The sequence below is a fragment of the Herpailurus yagouaroundi genome, unplaced genomic scaffold (genome assembly GCF_014898765.1).
Source record: "Herpailurus yagouaroundi ecotype Mexico unplaced genomic scaffold, PumYag 29, whole genome shotgun sequence".
NCBI lineage: Eukaryota > Metazoa > Chordata > Mammalia > Carnivora > Felidae > Herpailurus > Herpailurus yagouaroundi.
In genome coordinates, this window is record NW_024412377.1 from 9150 (window position 1) to 31347 (window position 22198).

Below are 22198 nucleotides of genomic sequence, written 5' to 3' on the forward strand. Positions count from 1 at the left end.
GGCGTCCACGGGTCCGGAGCCTCAGCAGGTGGCCCGGGCTGAGTCTGCTGCGCCTGCCCGTCCCCCTCGAGCCCACCGCGCGGGGGCCCCCGGCCTGGCCGAGCCCACCCCTCCCCCGTGCTGTGGGCGTCACACCATCCCACCCCCTGCCTGCGGTGCCGGTGGGCGCTGGGAAGCAAGAGAAGCGCCTCCACCCCCGGCCCTGACCCTTGACACTCGCCCCCCTTGGGGAGTCCCTCTGGGACACGGGCGTGCAGGGGTGAGGTGGGCCTTCAGCTCGTGTGCTCGTCCCCGGAAGAGGGACATGTGCCACCGGCCAGAAGTTTGCACTCAGTCTCCGGAAAATGAACGTGGCTTAGGAGTGGACAGGACACCAGAGGCCACCTGTTCCCTCCCTGGACGTTTGTCCCCCGTCTGCACGAAGACCACGCCCTTCTGCGTGGTGAACGCACTGTGCACCTCCACGGCCACCGTGAGGAGGACAGCCTGGTGGCCGTGCCCCCCATGGGCCGCCTGAGGTCACGGCCGCGTGGCGCAGGCCCGCCCCCAGGTCCCACACACGGGTGCCGCTCGCATAACCTTCTTGAGATGACGGCGCAGTGCAGAGGAGAGACGGGCCGGGAAGGACCCTCAGGTGGCGGGCGTGTGCCGAGGTGACCGGTCAGCGTCCCGCTGGGACTGGACAGGGTGTCTGCCATCGGGGGAAAGCGGGTGAGGGCGCGGGGCCTGGGCTCGGCCACTGCTCATGGCGACGTGTGAGGCTGCAACCGTGTCTCAATCAGTTGATGAGGAGGGCAACGATTTTCATAAAACAACCCACTGTGCCCCGGTGCTGGGGGCCTGCAGGTCCCCGACAGGGAGCAGGAAGCCCCTGCGGGCATGTTCTCGAGGTGGTGGCGCACCGGCCGGGCAGGAGCCGGGGGGCGGGGGGTGGCCCGAGGCCGTGGGGTCAGGGAGCAACCGCCTGAGTTAGAGCAGGAGCCCGGCCCGAGTTACCAATTAACTGGCTCCGCTGGTTTTCCTTTAAATAACGCGGACGTACGTGGGGTGTGAGGGGGACCGTGAGGGAGCGAGTGGCAGACATGGCGTGCGCCCTGGGCCCAGACCCACGCGGGGCCGGCGGCGGGCACGAGAGGCCCAGCTGGGACAACAGGCTGCAGTACCTCCTGAGTTGCATCGGCTTTGCCGTGGGCCTGGGCAACATCTGGAGGTTCCCGTACCTGTGCCAGACGTACGGGGGAGGTGAGCCGTGGGCTGGGCCTCCGGGCCCGTCCCCGGGGGGCATCCCGGCCCTCGAGGTCCAGTCCGAGGGCGTCTCGGCCTTACGGGACTCAGGGGTGCTTTCTGCACACCGCCCTCCCCCGAGTTCCCCTGAGGTTTGCAGGTGCGCGCTGGTCGAGCCGCCTACCGCCCGTCCTTTGCACGGCCAGACCACTCTCATCTCTTCCCAAGTCCGAGGTGGTGTCAGGCAACCGCCCTGTCACCCAGGGCCCTCGGGAGCTGACACGGAACGTCGCCCGGGCCAGGCTGGTCCTTTTCTGGGGTCCGACCTTGGGCCCCGTCTGGTTTTGGTGCCAGGTCAACTTGCCCTCAAGCCTCCTTCTGCACCAATAAGACCCGAGGGCCCCCAACAGTCCCCCGGGGCAATCTTCCCGGGTCCCCCAGGCATCCAGTTGGCAATGTGGGGAGCGTCTCCTGCAGGGGAGATTCGTCGGCCCCCCCAGAAGAAACGGAAACCTGCACGGGTGACCCCACGCCGCCCTTTCCCGATGGGGAGTCGTCCTTCCCGCTTTCAAGGGCACACAGTGGACCCCCTGGCAGTGGTAGACAGTGGTCAGGCCATGGTGGGGGAATGTGGGTGGGGGTCTCCGGCAGCCGCGTGGCCGGGCCACCGTCTGGCATGGCTTCCCTGTTTATGAGGATACTGCTTCTGGAAGGTTTATTAGTTTTGTTCTGATTACCAGAAGCTGGAAGAGACCCGTGTCCTGGAACCGCTGGCCCACAGGTGTTGGAGCTTCCATGGGGGCGGGGGCAGGGGCGGGCGGGCGGGCGCCTGAGAGTAGAGGCTCCTGGGCACGGATCACGCAAAGCCCGGGGTGGAAGACCGGCTCCCTCCCTAGGCCCCCGTGCAGCCCCGTGCGCCGTGTCGAGCCTACACAGACGGGAGCCCGTTGGCTCAGCGCTGCGACCTGCCGGGACCGTCCAGGGACGTACCTTCCGGAACCCTCATCGCCGCAGGCCATGCGCCGGGCTGCCTTCCCCGAGGGCTCAGGGTGTCTGAGTCCCCGGCACCTGGGCTCTAGGGGGTCCTGGTGTCTAAATGCTTCCTTTAGGCCCTATTTCCAGGTGTGAAAACTCTCGGTGAAATGTCGGGAAATACGTTTCAAAACTCCTACTTTTCCTGAACAAGGAACTCTCACGTGTGAGAATGCCCTATTTTGTCTCACTTTGGCCACTACTGAATATTTCGATAAGAAGATGTAAGTGATAAGCAGATAACAGATCACATTTTTATTTTGCGCGAACTCACGCTCCTGAGGGTGGATACTTTCTCTCTCATTAGTGATTATTCAGGTCTGTAAAGGGCAACATCGTCACAGAATTGAGCAAAACCCTGGGCGCACCTCCACGTGATTCTCTCACACCCACCCGGCTTCTTGGTGAGCGGTCAGCGCTTCCCAGAGAAAGGGACGTGGAACCCACCAGTGGCCTCTTGGCGCACCTGCCGGGGTCTCGGGCTTCAGCCCAGGAACCCTTCTAACCGCGTCTGTGGCAACACAAGTGGGTCATCTCGTAAGCGGTCCAGGATTTCCGCACTGCCACGTTCCGGACTTCCGTTTCCGGAGGCTCCATCCAGGCGACAGAACCTTGCCCGGAAAGTCGCACGGAATTAATCACTGCGGTTGGCCGTCCCGTAGGGAGAGTCGCCATGCTCCTCTCTTGCACTGGCTTCTGTATTGGCTGTTGACCTCCCACGTGACCTTTACGGCCGGGTCGTCAATGCGCACGAGACTCTCAGGGCTTCGCAGGCGTCGGGTGGGGTCTGGTCTGCGTGGGGAAGGATTTCCCGCTGGCAACACCGCGTCAACCCTCCACACAGACAGCACGTCACTCTCCTGTCTTCTCCTCTGTCCCCTGGCCGTTCTCTCCATCCTGATCTGCTGATTCTCAGCGGTGTGGGGCTCTGAACGCACGGGCCGTCTTTTCCTCCACCTGCTGAGCACGTGGGACGGGTGCACGTCGCCTCCGGCAGCCTCACGTGGTGATGGCACTGGTGATGCACGGGGCTCTCCCAGACGCCCCGCGTGGGCACGTGAAGTGTGGTCTCAGCGGCCCCGGAGACCGGCGGGGACGAGACAAGAAAAGTTCCCGCTTCTCTCGAGCTCGGACGGCGGACGCGTGAGGGTGTTTGCCACACCAACCGGTTCTCCGAGACTCGGCAGAATTTAACCCATTTCCGCCGCATCTCCCTGAACTGAGCACAGACCCCTCAGGTCGAGGGCTCGGCCCACGGCACGGCCCCCAGCTCAGGATCGGACCTCAAGTGGCGGGTCCCCTGCTGACCCACAGCTCTTACCTGACTTTGCTACAAACTCAGGGCTGCGCCCAGCCCCACCTCAGGTTCACAGAGCTGAGGAGAGCAGTTCGCTACTGTTACCAGATTTTTATAAGGAACACGGCTCAGGAGCCGCCAGACGGAAGGCGTGCACGGGGCCAGGTGTGGGGGTGACAGAGCTCCCGGCACAGCGCCCTCCCAGCACCGCCTGTGTTCACCGGCCTGGAAGCTCTCCAAACCAGGTGGCTCGGGGTCTCGTGGACATTCCGCTCGGAGGCACAGCCCACCGAATCGCCAGCCTGGAGGTCTGGTGGGGCTCGAGTCCCACTCCTCTAAGCACATGCTTGGGTCCTCCTGGGACCAGCAGCCATCCCCCGACAGGCACGGTTTTCACCTAAGCCGCGGTCGGCACGCTCTCTGGGTAGGGCTTACATGCCCCTCACGCACAGAGATGCCCCCTCCTAACCGCACGGTCTCTGTAATCACAGACCTGCTCTGTTTCTTCTCCCCCAAGCACGGCAGACTCAGCTGCACCAGCTTAGCTACGAAGACAAGCTCCCCTCCCCACCCCTCCCCGGCCCTGCCCCTCCTAGGTGCTCCCTGCCGGACTGACCTCAGCCAGCACCTGAGGCCCCGCCCCTCCCCGCCCCCGGCCCTGTCCCCACCCCCCCTCAGGTGCTCCCTGCCGGCTGACCTCAGCCAGCCCCTGAGGCCCTGTCCCCTCCCCGCCCCTCCCCGGGGTGGCCACTGAGGCCGAGTGTCCTCAGAATTGTACTTTCCTGACCCTCCACCTGTTCGCTGCTACATGGACGACCCCAGCAAGCACTGTTTTGCCCCAAACACGGGAGCCCTGTGCAGAAGCTTATGTGGGCTGAGGGCTCTGTAGCCATGTAGCCCCGTCCGGGGCCCCACCTCCGTGTCAAAACGTCTGATGGCGACCCAAGAGAGGAGGGGGAGGCTGGCAGACGATGAGGGCAAGCCCGCGGCTCATGGGGGAGAGTCAGTCTCAGCCGAGCCAGGCAGACGCGGGGAGCACGGTCGCTGCCCTGCACCCATTTCGGCCAGTGCAGTTCCCTGGCGTTTCTGAGGCCCGTGCATGCAGGGGGGAGGAGTGGCTGTCAGTCCCGGAGCGTCTAAGGGCCAGTGTGTCCACGGACTGTGGTTACCTGGAAGAAAATGCGGCTCCCACCGTAGCGGGACCGGGACTCCCTCCCCCCGGCAGAATGAGAGCATCTCGGAGTCCAGCGGGATTCAGGGAATCGGCATCTCCCCACAGGAGCCCCCCCAGGCGACCAGGTCGGACCCCTCGGGGCTGTGGGCTCCAGGAGAGGCCAGGCGCCTCACTCCTCAACCCCGTGGCTTTTCCACTCCTTCTACAGCTGGCTCACCACGTGGAAAGGCGTAGCTCCCCCAGCCACCCCAAGGGGTGCTCTTGGAGGCCCACCCCGTGTGGGTCCCCTTGGAGGCCTCTGGAGCCCCCGCCCCACACCTCCCGGCGCCCGGACAGGGAGCAGAGGCCCCGCTCGGCCCAAGGCGTGGAGAGACAGGTCCCAGCCCGTACTCAGGCGGGACGTCACCGTGCTCCAGCGCTCCCCCAAGAGCACGGAGCAGCCCCACGTCACAGGAGGGCCCGTAACGGGGGTTCGGGGCGTCCCCGTAAGGACAAGACTGCCCTTGGTGGCGGGAAACCCTCCGCCCCAGCGTCACACGGTGGGACGTGTCGAGCAGCTTCAAACGGTGGCAGAACCAGGGCCCGACGTGCGGGCCCGGGTCCCCTCTCGGGAGGCCGCGGGTACCTCTCCCCGAGCCCGAGGCCCCACCGGGCAGACAGTGACCCTCCGGCGACCACTGTGTCTTCGCAGGGGCCTTCCTCATCCCCTACCTCATCGCCCTGGTCCTCGAGGGAATCCCGCTCTTCCACATCGAGCTGGCCATCGGCCAGCACCTGCGGACGGGCAGCGTCGGGGTGTGGAAGGCCGTGTCGCCCTACCTGGGCGGAGTGGGTAGGCTGCCCCCACCCCTGCCCCCCCGCCCGTAGCGGTTGGGAGGGCGGGAGACCGCGGGTCCCGTGGGAGCCCCGTGTCGGCTTGTCACGCCAGGCCATGCTTGGTGGCTTCGCACCCGCCCCAAGGACGCCCTGACGTGATGGGGACGTGACGGGGCAGGACACGCACGCGGTGGCGCCCCTGTGAAGCTAGCTCCAGTCACGGTCTGAGGACGCCCATCCCAGGAGGCCGTTTTTTTCCCCCAAAGCCCAAGCGGGGACCCGGGTGCGGGGCGCCGTGTGGGGTGACCCCAGAGAGCGCGAGGAGGAGGCAGGCAGCAGGCTGTCCCCCGTCACGTGGGTGTGTGTCCCACAGGCGCCGAGCGCACACACATCCCGGGAGCTCCCGAGTGTCCGGGGAGGCCCCGGGCAGAGGAGAGGCCCGGGCCTGGGGTGCCTGTGAGGTGGGCGCTGCAGGGGGGGGGGGCCGAGCTGCACCCCTGGGTCTGTGACACGACACCCCCCGCCAGGTGGCTACGGTGCCTCCCGAAGGCCTCCCCGGGAGGCCAGCGGAAGCGCAGACCGTAGTGCAGCTGAGGGCAGTGCCACGTGGCCGCGAAAACGGCGTGTGGCCCCCGAGTGCGTGCGGCCAGAGGCAGGCCAGTGGCGGGGCGGGCGGCGGGAGGCCTTGGGGACGGCAGGGAGGAGGAGCGGGGTGGCCGGGACCCCGGCGAGGCGCCGACTGTCGCCCGTCCGCAGGGCTGGGCTGCCTCACCGTGTCCTTTCTGGTCAGCCTGTACTACAACACCGTCCTGACGTGGGTGCTGTGGTATTTCCTCAACTCCTTCCAGAACCCGCTCCCCTGGGGCTCGTGCCCGCTGGACCTCAACCGCACAGGTAGTGCTGAGGGCTGGGAGGCTCAGTGCCCTGGCCCCCAGGGGCCCCGCACGGGCTCCCCGAAGCATCACATTTGAAATCCTGTTCTCACCCCACTGACTCCAACCCCTGATGGACCCGGGGCCCCCCAGGGACCCCTGTACTCACAGCACAGCTTCGTGCTTGCCCGGAGGCGGGAGGGTGAGTGGCTGTCACCTCGGCTCTTGCTGACTTAAGTCCAGACCTGGGCCAAGCGCTCCGTCAGGGGAGAGCGTCAAAGCTGTCTTCCAGTTGGCTTGCCCAGCTGTGCAACCCCCCCCCTTCCCTTCCTGCCTCTGCTGATACTAACTTGAGTTTGGCACGTTCTGAAAAAGGCCAGACTGGGCGGGGGGCAAGTTTGGGCCCCGGAGCTCCCCGGGTCAGCCCTCTAGGCCTCAGCTGGACACCCTGGGCAGCAGAGGGCACGGGTCTCACCTGCTGTGCCTGGTGCTCAGCCAGCAGCCCCAGGACAATGATCTACGAACTGCACCCCCGGGCGGAGGCCTGCAGAGCCCGGATCCAGGCCCGAGCCCCGTGGCCAGCCCTTGACGGGCCCTCCCGGGTTCCAGGGTTCGAGGCAGAGTGCCAGGCCAGCAGCCCCGTGAGCTACTTCTGGTACCGGCGGACGCTGAACATCACGGCCGACATCAGCGACAGCGGCTCCATCCAGTGGCGGCTGCTGGCCTGCTTGGCCGCGTCCTGGGCCGTCGTGTACCTGTGTGTCATCAGAGGCATCGAATCCACGGGGAAGGTGAGCCCCTGGGGCGGACCCCACTGCCCAGCTCCCTTCGGCTCAGTGTTTGCTGGGAGGCTGTGCTGGGAGGGTGCAGATGTGAGGACCCTGCGCCGCTCTGTGAACGTGGCAGGTGTTTCGCTTTCTCCTTTTAACCTGTTCGGGTCTCTACGTGTCAGGTGTGTTTCTCGTCGACACACCCGGTTCGGGTCTTGCTTCTTTTCCTGGGCTGGCAGTCCCTGCCCTTGTTTGGCTGTTCAGACCATCTGCGTTTGGTGCGACTCTGAATCTGGTCTCAGCCCGCCATCCTGTGTCCCGCGGGTCCCCTCCCTTCTCCGTCCCCGCTTCTCCCGGTCCCCGGGTACTTCTGGTGATGCCCGTCCACGTCCTGTGCCAGCTTCTCGGCGGCGACCGTTCAGTCTCAGGGATGGATTCGGGGCTCGGCCATCAGTCCCTCTGGGAGCGATGCTGCCCACCGAGTGAGGCAGGGGCCCTCGCTCCCGCTGCACTGCCCCCTCCGCTTCCCCCCGACTGGCACACATTTCACAAACACTGCTGTGAGCAGCGGGTGCGTGGCTGGCACATTTGTGTTCAACAGCTTACCGTCTTGTAGCGATAGTTACGTGGTTCCTGAGCAGAGAGGACCCAGGGGGCCCCGGGCCCACGAGCCCACCTCGGGCGTGCACCCTCTCTTCTCCCGGGGCGTGGACAGGCCCGGGGCTTCACACATCCCCCCTCACGACGCCAGCGACGCGGCTCCCGACACACAGCTGTGCCCTCTCACACAGATCCCGGCGTGTGCACGTGCCTGCACACTTACTCAGTCGGGTGTGAGCATTATAGTTGCTCTCGCGTGAGCATCTTCATGACTTAGAGGACCGGAATGACTGAATTAGACCAAAGCAACCGTGAGGCCCAACAAGCCAGCCAGAAACTCCAAATGACCCTGAGGCAGACGCCCTAGAGAGGCATCCGGGCGACTCCCCAGTCAGTCTGTGCTCGGGGACCTGGGGGCGGTGGGGAGGGAAGACCGTCCGTCGTCTGCGGATTCCTTCTGTGTGGACCCCTGACCACACCTGACGGGGCCCTGGTCCTAGGCTGGGGAAAGGGGTGCGGGTGGGTGTGTGGTCCCTGCGAAGTGGCCACTTGTGGGCACCGGGGGGGGGGGGCAGGGGAGGAGGGAGGCCCACCTGCCCCGTGGGGACCGTGCCCACCCACAGACACAAGGGCATATGTGAACCCACGTGTGACCGTCCCCGTGAGCCCCCAACCCTCAGAGACTGACTGGGGCCCACACCCCCAGGCCCCGGGCTGCTGGCCGCCTCCCCCCAGCCTGAATCCCGGATGAGAGACGGGAGCCTGGCCACTGAGGCGTTCACGTCACGTCTGCCTCTTAAAGGTTTTGTACCGAACGGATACCATTGCAAAGTCTAACGATTTTTTTCTCTTAAGGCAATTTATTTCACAGCCCTGTTCCCTTACCTGGTCCTGACAATCTTCCTTATCAGAGGACTCAGCCTGCCCGGGGCGGTCAAAGGGTTAACGTACCTGTTCACGCCAGATGTAAGTTGGTCTGAACTGAAGTCTGGGCTTCTGGAAACACCTGAGTCAGACCCAGAGCCCAGCCCAGCTCACTCCATCCCCTGGCCATGTGCATGGCCGTGAGCCACAGGCCAGGGCACCCGGGGCCGTGTGGGGGTGAGGGCGGGGGGGATGCTATGGGGTCTCAGGGAGGAGGGTAGGGTCAGGGTGCAGGGAGCAGACGGAGGGCTTGGTTCGTGACACGTGGACTTTGGTGCCTGAGGGATGTTGCGGGTGGGGTTCAGAGGAGAAGCCGGCCGGGGCCCCGGACGTCCCACCCCTAGTGCCCAGACCCCCCACCTCCAAGGGCTTCTCCCGCTGCGTGCACCCCGCCAGGTAAAGGGCCGCAGCCCGCACCCTCCTAGACCACCCCACGTCTGTGGGCCTCCGGCGTCCCCTGGGAGTTTCCGGGGGCCGCACAGGGTGTGGGCTCGGCCTGCCCGTCCCGTCCCCCGCAGCAGAAACACCAGGGAGCGCGTGCACATGGAGCTGCCGGGGCCCTTCAGTCGCTCAGAGCCCCCACGTCTTCGAGGAGCAGAGGAAGCATGCCTGCGTCTTGTCACTGGGACCTCAGCCCCGAGAGGCCTGTCGGCCGCGTTCTCAGAGCCCGTGTGCCCCACGCAGATGGGAGCCGTGGGTTTATTTCACATGTCCCGTTTGGGACATCCGGGGCTGTGGGCTCCCCGGTCAGTGTGGCCTGTCTGCTGCACGACGGGGTCCCCCTGTCTTTCCAGGTGCGGATTCTCCAGAGCCCCCGCGTGTGGCTGGATGCAGCCACACAGATATTCTTTTCCTTGTCCCTGGCCTTCGGAGGACACATCGCTTTTGCGAGTTACAACCCGCACAGGTAGGGGCCGGACTCAGGGCGGGTCCCGGGCCTCCTGTCCCCAAGCTCCTGGGAGCAGCACAGAGCGCCCGCGTCGGGACACCCCGCGCAGGGGGAGGGTGAGCTGCTGTGAACCTGTGATAAGAAGGGACTCGCGGGGATTCTACCAGCTACTCAGCCATCCCCTGAGGGCTGGGGTTAGGGCCCCTACGGCAGCTTCTGGCGTGTTCCGGAGGAAGAGCGCCGGATAATCAATCCCAGGAACAAGGCTGTAAGGGAGGCTGACGCCAACGGGACCACGTATGTGTGCCACGCACAAGGCCAGAAAAGCAGAGACCCAGTGTGTGTCAGCCTCCCTGGTCGCTGCTCACTCTCCCACCTCGTGGGGGAGACCCGAGCTGCTCGGTCACTAACGCACCATCCGCCGCGTCGTAAACCAGGCCACCTCCACGCGAACATGGTTCTACGCGGAGGCCAGAACCTCTCCCCTCAGAGGCGCAGGGGTGGGGATGCGGGTGCTGGGCCTGGGTGCTTCACACGACTGCCCCTGACAAGTGACCGCCCCAGCCTGCTCCAAGGGGCTCGGGCGCTCTCTCACACGGAGACCATCTCAGCAAGGCTGCTCCACGGTGCCCTGTGTCATCCTCAGCGGCCTGTGCCCAGGCCTTGGGGGCAGGGCGGGGGCCGAGGGCTTTAGCCAATCCACAGCCCCGAGCTGGGGTGGGTGCGTGGCAGGGAGGCTTTTGGGGTGGGGGTTAGCAGGGAGGGGGTCAGCGGGGAGGTGTGGTCAGGGAGGGGTCAGTGGGAGGGGTCAGCAGGGAAGGATCAGTGGGAGGGATCAGCAGGGAGGTGTGGTCAGGGAGGGGTCAGCAGGGAGGTGTGGTCAGGGAGGGGTCAGCAGGGTGGTGTGGGCAGGGAGGGGGTCAGTGGGGAGGGGTCCGAGCCAGTCCGGAGACCGTCGGGAACAGCGCCGGCGCTCAGGGCCGCCGGCATACCAGCTCCGTGTGCAGGGTGGGGCGTGGGGGGGGTGTGTGCGTAGTGGCCCGGAGCACAGCGGCACAGTGTGCGTGTGTCCGCCAGGAACAACTGTGAGAAGGACGCAGTGATCATCTCCCTGGTCAACAGCCTGACCTCCCTCTACGCGTCCATTGCTATGTTTTCCGTTCTGGGATTCAAGGCGGCCAATGACCACGGGCGTTGCCTGGACAGGTGAGCACGGTGCCCGTGGTGGCTCTGAGGGTGAGGTGTCCGCGGAGCACAGGTCCCCACACTACCACTCTTATATCCCTAGGGAGTGAGGTGGAGAGTCCCCAGAAGCCCGCGTCCACCCGCAGCCTGGAATGTGACCTGATGCGGACGTGGGGTCTTTGGCAGATGTGGGTTAAGATGAGGTCATGACCCAGTGAGCGGGCTCCTCATGAGAGACAGGCAGGGGCATGCGTGTGTGCACACACGCGTGAACACGCACACGCAGGAGGCCATGGGATGAGAGAGACAGGGGTTGGAGGGACGCGGCCACAAGCCCAGGGACGCCTGGGGCACCAGGGGCTGGAAGAGGCGGGAAGGACCCTCCCCCGGAGCCTCAGGACGTAGCGCAGCCCTGCCCACACCCCTACCTGGGACTTCTGGCCTCAGCGCTGGGGGAGGATGAATGTTGCTTCGAGGCCGTCTGTGGTCATTTGCCACAAAAGCCCAGGACATGGAGGCGGTCGGGATGGCCTCACATTTGGAGCTACTGCATCGATGGCCCAGCTGTGCCAAGACGGCTGATTCTAGCTTGCAGACGGCGGTGGCTCACCCACCAGAAACCAGAGCGGAGCAGAGGCACACCCTGTACCAGCTGCCAAGCGCCCACAGCGCCCAGAGTGGCCCCATGACCAGGCCCCTGTCCACAGCGCCACCTGTTCTGACCACGCTCGGGCCACGCTGAGGGCAGAGGGGGAGACAGAGCAGCTGTGCCACGGGCAGCCTGAGCTTGGGCACAGCAGGGTGCGTGCACCCTGCGGAATGTACCAGAGGCTGCAGCGCCCACACGGTGAACAGCGTGACCTCCAGTGGGGGCCGGGGGGGGGGGGGGGTCAGTACTTCCAGCTGTTTCCACGGAGCACTGTGAACGAGTGTCGGTCCGTGGACACTGCCCAGGGTGGCGGCAGTGACTCCGGCAGGGCTGACGAGGCTCCCCTGTGCACCCCGGCTCGGCCGCCTGGCACGTGGGACACCAGACTGCACTCGAGCGCCGCACTCGGGGGACACTTTAAATAGCAAATCACCGGCAAAGAGCACAAAAGCGCGATCACGACGGCGCTGAGCGGACTGTGAAGGTGTTCGTGGAAGGCAGGGCGTCGGTGCAACTCTGGGCCCGGCCACTGCCAACCCCAGAAGCAGCACCGGTCCTAACGTCAGGGTCACGGACGCACACAGCAAGTGGGCAGATCGAAACGCCCGGGGACGCCTACCGGCCTGTGCATGAGCCGCCAGCCTTGAAAACAGGGAGCGACTGACGGAGGCAGCAGGCGGCCGGAAAGCAGGGGCCCCGGTTCTTCCTGAAACACTTCCAGGGCGCCGCCCCGGGGCCCAGGTCGAGGAGGCCAGCGTGCTGCCACCACCCCACTGTGGCCCTCGGGGAGCGTCCCCGCAGGCCCGGTCCCTCAGCACCCCCTGCGAGTGCTGCTGTCCTCCCGGGTGCTTCCGGGGTGCAGGGCGCCCAGCCCATCATGCGCCGGCCTCTGTCTCTGCAGAAACATCCTCCAGCTCATCAACGCATTCGAGCTCCCGGACCAGAGCGTCAACAGGGACGACTATGCTGCCGTCCTCACGCACCTGAACGCCACCCAGCCCGAGAGGGTGGCCCGGCTCTGCCTAGAGACCTGCCGCCTGGAAGACTTTCTGGACAAGGTACCTGAGGGGCCGCAAACCTTCTCCACAGGCCTGGCCCAGACCGGCCTGCGGGCTGTGGATAAAGGACACTGGGCCGACCCCGTGCCTCGGCCAGGCTTGGCTTCCAGAGCGCCTGTGGCCTCAGATGCAGTGTGTCTGGCGGGGGCAGCAGGCTGGGGTGGGCCATCAGAAGGCGGGTTCTCGGGGCAGCTGATGGGCACCTGAGCCCAACGTCCCAGGGCCCGCGGTCACCCGCTGGCTGCGAGGTGTTAAAGGGGAAGAGGTTCTGTCCCCTCAGGAGCACAGCTGTGGCTGGTCCTGCGGCCAGAAAGGGTGGGGCCCCTGCTTTCCCCTTGGGGAGGGGTTGTCGGTCACCACGGTGTGTCACCTGGGTCTTGCTGGCGCACGTGCATTGCAGAGCGCCTCCGGCACGGGGCTGGCCTTCATTATCTTCACGGAAGCCATCCTCCACATGCCGGGGGCCCCCGGCTGGGCCGTGCTCTTCTTTGGGATGCTGTTCACCTTGGGCCTGTCGTCCATGTTCGGGAACATGGAGAGCATCATTACGCCACTCCTGGATATGGGGGTCACGCACAGATTCATCCCCAAGGAGGTCCTGACTGGTGAGTGGACGGGCCCATCCCCCGTCCTCCCACCAGCCGTCCCGACACCCTTCGTCCACGAAGGCTCTGGGGCTGTGGCCTGGTCCCGGGGGAAGGCTGGGCTGGTCTCGGTGGCTCTCTCCCTGACCCAACAGCCCACGAGGGCCAGCACAGGAGAGCAGGGGGCCGGGCAGGCGCAGACCGGCCCCCCCACCCCCGACCGGCCCCAGCACTGCTCACCGACGCCTAGCCGCCATCCCGTGCCCTCCTGTCTCTGGCCACGGCGCAGGGCGGCGGCGGGAGGAGCGGACGAGGAGAGAGGGCGCACGGGCCGGGGCGGGGGCCGCGGAGGCCGGGTGCCACTCAGACCATGGGGCCCCGTTCCCCCAGGGCTGGCCTGCCTGGTCTGCTTCCTCTCGGCGATCTGCTTCACGCTGCAGTCGGGAAACTACTGGCTGGAGATTTTCGACAACTACGCTGCGCCTCTGAACCTCATGGTCTTTGCGTTCTTTGAAGTGGTCGGGGTGGCTTACGTTTATGGGGTGCAGCGGTGAGTGAGCCGCCCCTTGGGGCCCCGCCCTCTGCTCCCCGCGCCCCTGAGGGTACGGCGTCCGGGCATCCAGCAACTGGTCTCCCGGGCAGCACAGGACGGGGCGGGACCGCCTGAGCCTCTCCCCAAAACAAACGGGGCAGCTCCCAGAGCTCCCAAGAAGCGCCCTGGGGGCTCTGCTCCCCCTGGCTGTGCGACCTTCAACCTTCTGCGGGGGGGCGGTGGTGGTGGCAAGATGGCTGGTCTCCAACCAGGCAGGGCAGGTTGCTAAGGTCGCCCCCATCCCAGAGGCCTCTGAGAACGCCCCTCTCGGTCCCACCCATCCCGCCCGTGTCGGCCCACTGCACACCTGCGCTCACACCTGTCACACCTGTCCCCACATCCGTGCCCGTCTGTCCCACTTGGACTCACACCTGTCCCACTTGTGCTCACACTTGTACTCACACCTATACTCACACCTGTCAGTCTCACCTGTCACACACCTGCTGCCCCAACCATAGCCCTGCTCAGATGGTCCCAGCAGTTGTGACCTCTGTCTTTGTTCCTCAAGGGGTTCCTCATCGCTACTCTGTGGGTACAGGGCCCAGAGGTCTCGTCCCAAGGAGGGACGCTGGCCACCTAGACAGGCAGGAGCGGGGCTGGCCCACAACGTGGGGAGACACGGTGAGCCCTGGGTACAACCAGCCATGGGGTCTCAGGACGGATGGGGCCCGTCGGGGCTCCACTGCCCACACTGTCTCTCGGCAGCTGGAGCCTCCCTCAGGGGGAGGTCCACGGGGCCTGCCCGGGGCAACTTACTGGGGCCCGGGCCAGCCTCCTCCTTGGGGTTGGCAGAGGCTGGGAGGCCCCAGGAGGCCCGCCTGTCCAGCCCTCTCCCCCGATCGATCTGATTGCTCGGACCTTTTCCACGCAGGCCTGGGGGGGTGGGGTGAGTCCCCGCCAGGACCCGAGAGTGCTGCCCCAGCTGACGGCGGCTCAGAAAGTTCAGCGCGGAGGTGGGGGACGGCCCCGTGGGCCACATCTCGGTGGCCCTGTGAGCCCGAGCCCGGTGTCCCTGTGGCAGGTTCAGCGATGACGTAGAGAGCATGACGGGGAGGCGGCCCGGCCTCTACTGGCAGGTGACCTGGAAGGTTGTCAGCCCGCTGCTACTGCTCACCATCTTTGTGGCCTACGTTGCCACCCTGGCCCGGACGCCGCTCAGCTACAAGGCCTGGGACGCCCAATACGTACGTCCTCTGGGGGGCCTGGCCCGGCCCTTCCCCGGTGCTGCCCTGCGTGACCCTGTGGGCCGCCTTGGCCGAGACCCTAGGCCGCCGGAACTCCAGCATCAGAGCTGACTCTGGCAGGGGCCGTGGGCCCCGGTCAGTGGTGGGGGGACCAGAGCAACCCTCAGATCCTGGAGCGGCTCACGCAGGGACGTGGCCTCGAGCCACCCCTCGCACACACCTTGGGGCTGGCCCACGGATGCCCACTCCTGGTCCGAGTTGAAGGAAGGTGTGCAGGATGCATGTCGCTGAGCTGCCACCAAGCCGCGTAAGGACAGGAGCATAGGTCACTCCCTGGGGCCAGCCCTTGTCCCCTGGGCTGCACTCGGAGCTGTGACGCCCTGACCGGCCGCCACCTCTGGCCCCTCAAAACTTCGTCTGTGCTGCAGCGTCTTCTCCCCAGTGTGACATTGCCACACACTGCAGAAGGAGCAGTGGCACATTTGTCAAGAATTTTCACGAATTTTGCCCTATCAGATTCACACGCTAGTGCCTCACGTTGGCCTCAAAAGAGGTGCCTCAAGTCAGGTGGGCGGTGTTGCCCCGCCTTACAGAGAAGGGAGCGGGGGGCGGGGGGGTACAGGGTCCGCCCGCGTCCAGCAGGTCAGGCTGGAGCAGCCCCTCAGGCTGGTGGGAGGCTCTCTGCAGGGCACAGTGTCCCGAACCCCAGACCCCCAATCCCCGCGAGGCTTCAGGGCCCCGTACCGCGCCCCCTCCCCTGGAGAAGAGGCAGGGTGAGGCCGCCCCACACCGCTCAGTCACCGTGGCCGCGTGTCCCTCTAGGTGCGGTTCCCGTCTCGGCAGGAGAAGTCCTACCCGGGCTGGGCGCAGGCCGCCTGTGTCCTCCTGTGCTTCCTGCCTATACTGTGGGTCCCGGCCGTGGCACTGGCCCAGCTGCTCGCTGCACACAGACGGAAGAAGGACACCGGGCTGGACAGGTGCCCGAAGCTGTAGGGCGGAGGGGCCTGCTGAGGGCTGGGCAGGGGGTGGCGGGGAGGGCCAGCCCGTGTGCCACGTGCTCACATTACACCTGCCCCCATCCTGAGGCCTGTGGTTGCTGCTTCCCAACACCGTCGCGCTCCCCAGACCCTGCTCTGGGTACAGCCTGCCTCCATCCCTATGGTCCACACTGTCCTCCAAATGGGAGAGAGCCTGGTGTCCAGCTCCTGGGGCCCTGCCACCTGGGTGGCCAGATGCTGAGCCCAGCAAGGGAATCCACGGGAGGAGGACGGGCGGGGGGGGGGGGGGGAGCGTGTTTCTGTGCAGACATCTCAGGGCCTGTGCAGCCGAGGGCCTGGCACCGTAAGAGTTGAGGGAGCCTGAAGGGTGACCTCCAAGGAAAAGTGGAGGCTGTCCCCATGGTGAGCTTGAAGCGAAGCCTTCGCCCACAGAAGCCCCTTTCTGTGCCTGGAGCACTTGGGTTGTGCGTGGGCAGAGTCTGCTATGACCGACGTGCGGGGAGCCGTTGCAGAGCGATGGCCCAGCCACTCCCATCCCAGGATGGGTCCTCCCTGCATGAGCACAGGCAAGGGCTGGGGTCTGGCTGGAGCCACAGCCAGCGCCAGTGAGTGCTGGCCACTCTCCCGACCTTCTTTCTGAGAAACACTACCCTTTGTCCTTTAAACACTTTCTCAGAGACTCGAATATGTGTAAGAAGGAACAGAAACAGGTTCCTACTGTTTCCAGAGGAGAGTGGCACCACTCACTGCACACCACGCCTCCTGCAGCCTCCGTGCAGGGGCGCCTCCTCATTTCTCAGCTCCAGCATGCTCACCACCTCCACCGGCCCTCCCATGCACCCCTTCCTCCAACCCCTTCCTTCCATCCATCTATCCATTTCCTCCCTCCCTCCCCCATCTCTGTCCTTCCATTCTTATTTTTTTTAATATTTATTTGTTTATTTTTGAGAGAGAGAGAGAGTGAGAGCAGGGGAGGGGCAGAGAGGGAGGGAGAGAGAGAACCCCAAGCAGGCTCCTCGCTCAGCGTGGACCCCAACACAGAGTTGGAGGAAGGGGTGCACAGGAGGGCACAGGACCCTGGGATTAAGACCTGAGCTGAGATCAAGAATCAGATGTCTAGCCAACTGAGCCACCCAGGTCCTTCCTCCCTCCATTCTTCTATCCAATTCCTCCCTCGCTCCCTCCATCCATTTCCTTCCTCTCCTCCTCCTCCCCTCTCTCTCTCCTCTGACAACACTGTGAACCAGGCATCAGATCTAAGGAGGTGGGCCCCGACACAGGAGACTTTGCCACAGGAGACCACAGATGGCCTTCCTGTTGTTGGGCAGGACAAACGCTGTCCGGGGTGCTGAAAAGTCCCGGCCGACAAAGTCTCTTGGAGGGTCACAGGGTACCCTGTCCAGGACGCCTGTCGCAGATGCTCTTGCCCCCTCCCCCACTCCCAAGTGGAGCTGAGTATTACAAAGGATTTAACTCAAGAGTGCCCCCCCCGAAATGTGCCCCAAGTCCCACGGGTAGCTCTGCGCCTTGGCCCCCATGCTGCCATCCTGGGCTCGTGGCCCCTTCCTGCCTGGACAAGCCAGTGAGGTCAGCGAGTCTTTTCCCCCCGCGTTTCTCCGTCCTCCTTTCACCCTGTGATCTCCCTGGGTGCACCTGGGTAATTCAGCATGATCTCCCCATCTTGAGGTCAACTGATAAGGTACCTAATCCCACCTGCACACATAATTCCCCTTTGCCATGTCACACAACACTTGCAGGTTCTGGGGTTAGGAAGTAGGTGCTCTTGGGGGGTCACTACTCCACCTCCTACATTGCCTGGGCAATTCTGAGGGCACCCAGGTTTGGGAAGCCCTTTACTCTACAGTGTCCTCCACAGGAGCGTATCCACGTGGCCAGGTGCCAAGCACGCACCCAGGGGTGTGGCAGTTGAGGGAGGGGCAGGAACCGGGGCTCAAGGGGTAAACCACTCAGCGCTTCGGGGGTCCTGGGGACACCATCTATGTCTCCTCTTGAGCTACTCACCTTGAACTCACCTACTGCACACACGTTTGCAGGGTGCATGAGTGAAAGAGCTTCTCTACATGCAGCTTAGATCTAAGGAAGGCCAGAAAACTGAATTCCTTTGCCTTTTACAAATCCTATTTCCACGTTTCACCTGGAGGAGCTCTGGCAGTGCGCACGGTGGCTTTCGAAAGAGGAAAACCAGGAAGTTTCAGTGACTGAGCCTGACCAAGCACATGTCTTTTCAAGGGTTTAACACTTCAAAACAGATTCGTGATCCTGAGCAAAATGCCGACAAAATACCTGTACCAGAAGACTCTGGTGTGTGTAGAGGATGAGTGGGTGCCGTCTTGGGTCTGGTCTGTGACGGAAACGTCAGAACCGGGCCCCTGGCACGTGAGTGGGTGGGGGCCAGCGGCGGGTGCCCAGACGCCCGGTGAGGGGTCCTGGGGGTGTCCCCCGTGTTGGGCAGTCTGTCCTCCCTGTGTTTACAAAGCAAGGGCACCACGGGGCTGGCCGGTGGGGGGGGGGGGGTTGGGTGGGGCTCAGTTCTGCACTGCTCACCTCCGGTGTGCTGACGACGTCCTCTCTGGACTTGGGTCGGCCATAAACGTGTCAGCTCAGTCATCTGGATGCTCAGCCTGGCAGCGGCCATAAAGACAATATCCATAAACCCCAACATGAGACACATTCGCTCCTGGATAACTTGGGCTGCATTAGCACCGACCCCGTCCAATGTCCAGTTGATGGTATCCCACCACCTCTGTCATGTGGCCCCATCAGGGACACCCTGGAAGAAAGCCTTGGGAACTGCTCGTTTACGGGTATTCCCACTGCTGCGGGGGACAGGACAGAGAGCCAGCTCCCTGGTGGGGCCCTTTCTTCACAGGCTATGCCCCCTTTGAGCTACCCTCTGCACAATCCTTCCAGCTTTTTCCATCTGTTCAAGGATGTTTGTCCAGCACCCTGCATAGCCCCACATGCACAGCACAGTCCCCACCTGGTGGTCTGCAAGGGCACGTGAGTGTCTCCCACACATGGGCTCATCCTTAATGGACGGGAAGCAGGGCACCCTGAGAAAGCCCACAGCCCCAAGGACAGCACATCTTTTCCTGGGGCACCTCCCAGGGGTTGTGAGCCCGGGGTGGCCTATTGGGTGAGGGTCTGACCAGGGAGGCCAAGGGGCCGGGGCGGGGCTCCTGACCCTCTACTTTCTATGAGTCCTCTCCAGGACCTCTGGTCACTTCCCCGATGGCCTCAGCTGCGTCCCCCATGACCTTGCCCTCTACACACCTCCAAACTCCTAACCCTGACCTTGGAGCCACACTGCCTGCTCTGCCCCGGGGGCCACTCACTGCTTAAAAGATGGCCCCATCCACCCTGAAGTGGTTCTCAGCATGGGGTCCCCCATGGCACCAGCCTCATTTAGAACTCCATAAAGGTGCAAATCCCAGGCCTTCCCCAGATTTGCTGAATCAGAAAGTTGGGGTGGGGAATGCCTGTGTGCAGTCACACCCCCAGGACATCTGCCATCTCACCTCCCCGGGTCACCTCTAACTGCTCTGCCTCCCCCAAAAGGTTGTCTGGGGCACCCTGCTGCTGTCCAGCCGGGGAGGCCCGCAGGTGTGTGAGCAGGATCCCCTGTGGAGTTCTCACCCTCGGGGACCCCGCTCAGGCAGCCCAGCCTGCAGAGCCATACGCAGGACACCTGTTCCCAGGCCCCCATGCTGCTGGCCGACGGTCTGCTCTACACGAGCACGGACAGTCCAGCTAAACAGATGTGACTGTACATGAACTAAGGAGCCCCACGGCGGTCAGGATGTGCAAATGGGAGAGCGACAGAGAGGACAGACAAGGGCAGGCGGACAGGCACATCCACTGGCCCAGGTCCAGAACAGGGCTGGATGCAGGGCAGTGGGCTACCACCCACCCCCCAAGCCCCCGTATCATGCCCCCACTGTCCACTCCGAGGAACCCTCCAGACGGCGCCGATCATGTGGACGCTGAAGCTAGCGGCCAGAGGAGAAACGTGCTTGGAAGTCCCGGTGTCCTGGGCACAGGCCCACCCCCCCTTCCAGAGCCCATGGTGCGGCCAGAGCCGGCTGAAGACGGGGCGCGTGCTGGGCTGGGGCCTTCCCTACCCAGCCGCACCTGCCCCGGGGAGGCGCCCCTTCCCCCTCCCCCCTTCCACATCCCTGCCCCAGAAGCCCCCTGGGGCCCCTGCCAGGCCAAGGACCCCGCACATCATGCAGGGACACAAGTGTAAGTCTCTGTAATTACAGAGACCGGCATGGATACCTTACACAGTGTGTGCTTTAATGCAAACGTGGGAACATTTAAGCCTATGAGAACAAGGGCTCAGAGTGTTCTTCCCGTGGCCCCTAGGAGTCACAGGGGAGGTGGCAGGTGCAGAGGTAGGAGGCCAACCAAGCAGAGGAGCACCCCCAGGATAACCTGGGGCCACCGTGTGCTGAGCAAGGGCCAGCAGGGAAGAGTCCGGAAGTGGGGGGAGGGGCAGGGCAAGGTCACAGGTAGGGGCAGGGATGGGTCTCAAACAGCTGACCGGGCCCTTGGCTTCTGAGGAAGAAAGCTCGATGGGGCACGCATCTGGACGCAGCTCAGGGAAGGAGCCCACATCCACCGCCGAGCACCCCACATGCCTCTCTGAGCCCGCACTCCAGACTGGGGCTGCCCCACAGCAGGGGGTGGGATGGGGGCGTGACAAAGGTCGGGACGTGCTCTATTCAGACGGCCTGACGCCCCAGCCAGGTTCTCCCACCTGCCCCCTCCTTTGGTCAGCAGCTGAGGGACAGGACTCCAATCGCTAGCTGGTGGTGGGTGGGCTCTCTTCCACAAGGACACGGGCACCGGCCTGGCCAGCGGTGCATGGTCAGCTGGCCCCCCCCCACCCGTGACGTGGAGCCACGCACGTGGAGCCCGCCCCGGCCTGCCAGGAGGACGGGCCATCAGTCCAAGATGGTCCTGAAGTCTGCGGGCAGGCCCGGGGAGGCTGCTGCCTCCAGGGCATCCAGGGTGACCCTCGGGAGCTGCCGACACAGCTGTGCTTTGGCTGTAAGGGACAAGTGAAATCAGACCGGCCCGGAAGAAACGCCTTCCCCAACCCCGGGCCTCGGGACTCCGCTGAAGGCCAGGCAGGCACGGTCTGTGTGCACAGGCCAGGCTCTGGGCACCAGGTGGGGAGGGCAAGAGGGGCGTTAGGGAAAGACTTGTTGCCGGGGGCCCTGTGCCAGTGTCGGGGCAGGGGCCTGCGGGACTCCCTTGTGGAGGGAGGGGGGCCTCTCCCCACGGACAGCAGGTGTGGGGAGGTGGGGTGGCCGGTGGGTGTCCAGGTCCTGCGGTGAGAAAGAGCCTGCAACCCGGGACACCTGAACCCCATCACCTGGGCTCCAGACCCAGCCACCACCAGTGAGACGTGGAGGGGCCATGCTGCCCATGCAAGCACATGGGAGGACAGGGCCCTGTGCCTGCCCAGCGGGGCGCCCCAGGGGCTGGCGCTCGCTGTGCCACTCACCCGCCCGGAGCGGTCCCAGAAGACATCTGTAGGTGCTGCTGTGACGAGCCAGCTTGAGCAGGAAGGCGTGCAGGCAGAGCCACCGGGCGGCCTCGGAAGGAAATGGGCCCGAGGCGCCCTTGGCCCCTAGGGACAGCCCTGTGGGGGGGGGGGGGAGACACAGGGACCACTGAGGCCCCGCCCACCCTCTTCCCCTCTGATGTTCCCGATGCCAGCTGGGGTCCCTGCCCCCCACCCCGAGCCCAGGAGCAGGGGCAGAGGCCAGGGGTCAAACAGGTGATTTTGTTTCAAGGACGGCCCCAACACAAGCACCAGGGACCCTAATGGCTGAAATGCTTCCTTCCACTTTCCCGAAGAAACTTGCACAAAACAGAAAACAGCAAGGACCCTGGGGACACGGCTCGGCCTGGGCTGCAGACGGACCAGAACCTTCTGGAGAGGCCACGGGGAGCGGAGACCATCCTTGGGGGTGCCCGGAGGAAGGCCGAGCTGCAGACGGGGAGCCCCAGGCAGAGGCGGGCCAGCGGCCCGCGTGGGCGCCCCTCACGTTCCCCTGGGACGGGCAGCCAGTGCGGGGGCCGGCCCCCTGCCGACCCCTGGCCCGCCTTTGCGCAAGTGGCCGGGGAGAGGTGTGAACACGCCCGGGCCTGACGGAGGTGCCCACCAGGAGGAGGCCAGGAATGACCGTCACACTCCCAGCACACAGGACTGCTGCCCTCGGGCAGAGGGCGGGTGAGAGGCCAGTGCGCCGTCGGCAAGGGCCACCGCATCTGCAGACGGCACGAGCCGGCCTCCCTAAGTCCCCCCCCACCCCCCC

At 64.9% G+C, this 22198-nt stretch overlaps 1 protein-coding gene across 2 annotated transcripts; it reads left to right on the forward strand.

The window, feature by feature from the left end:
• The first annotated feature begins 1051 nt into the window (after window positions 1-1051).
• Window positions 1052-15935, forward strand: SLC6A18 (solute carrier family 6 member 18). Of its 2 annotated transcripts, XM_040493384.1 has the most exons (13): window positions 1052-1242; window positions 5419-5559; window positions 6300-6437; window positions 7025-7206; window positions 8641-8751; window positions 9504-9616; window positions 10676-10804; window positions 12334-12490; window positions 12891-13095; window positions 13465-13624; window positions 14688-14850; window positions 15367-15417; window positions 15673-15935. In XM_040493384.1, exons 1-13 carry the CDS (start codon window positions 1083-1085, stop codon window positions 15841-15843), a joined length of 1881 nt encoding a protein of 626 aa, XP_040349318.1. In that variant the 5' UTR covers window positions 1052-1082; the 3' UTR covers window positions 15844-15935. The 2 variants fall into 2 exon arrangements, with proteins under 2 accessions (XP_040349318.1, XP_040349319.1); XM_040493385.1 differs by lacking the exon at window positions 15367-15417 and having other exon boundaries at window positions 1083-1242; window positions 15673-15843.
• The last annotated feature ends 6263 nt before the right edge of the window (window positions 15936-22198 follow it).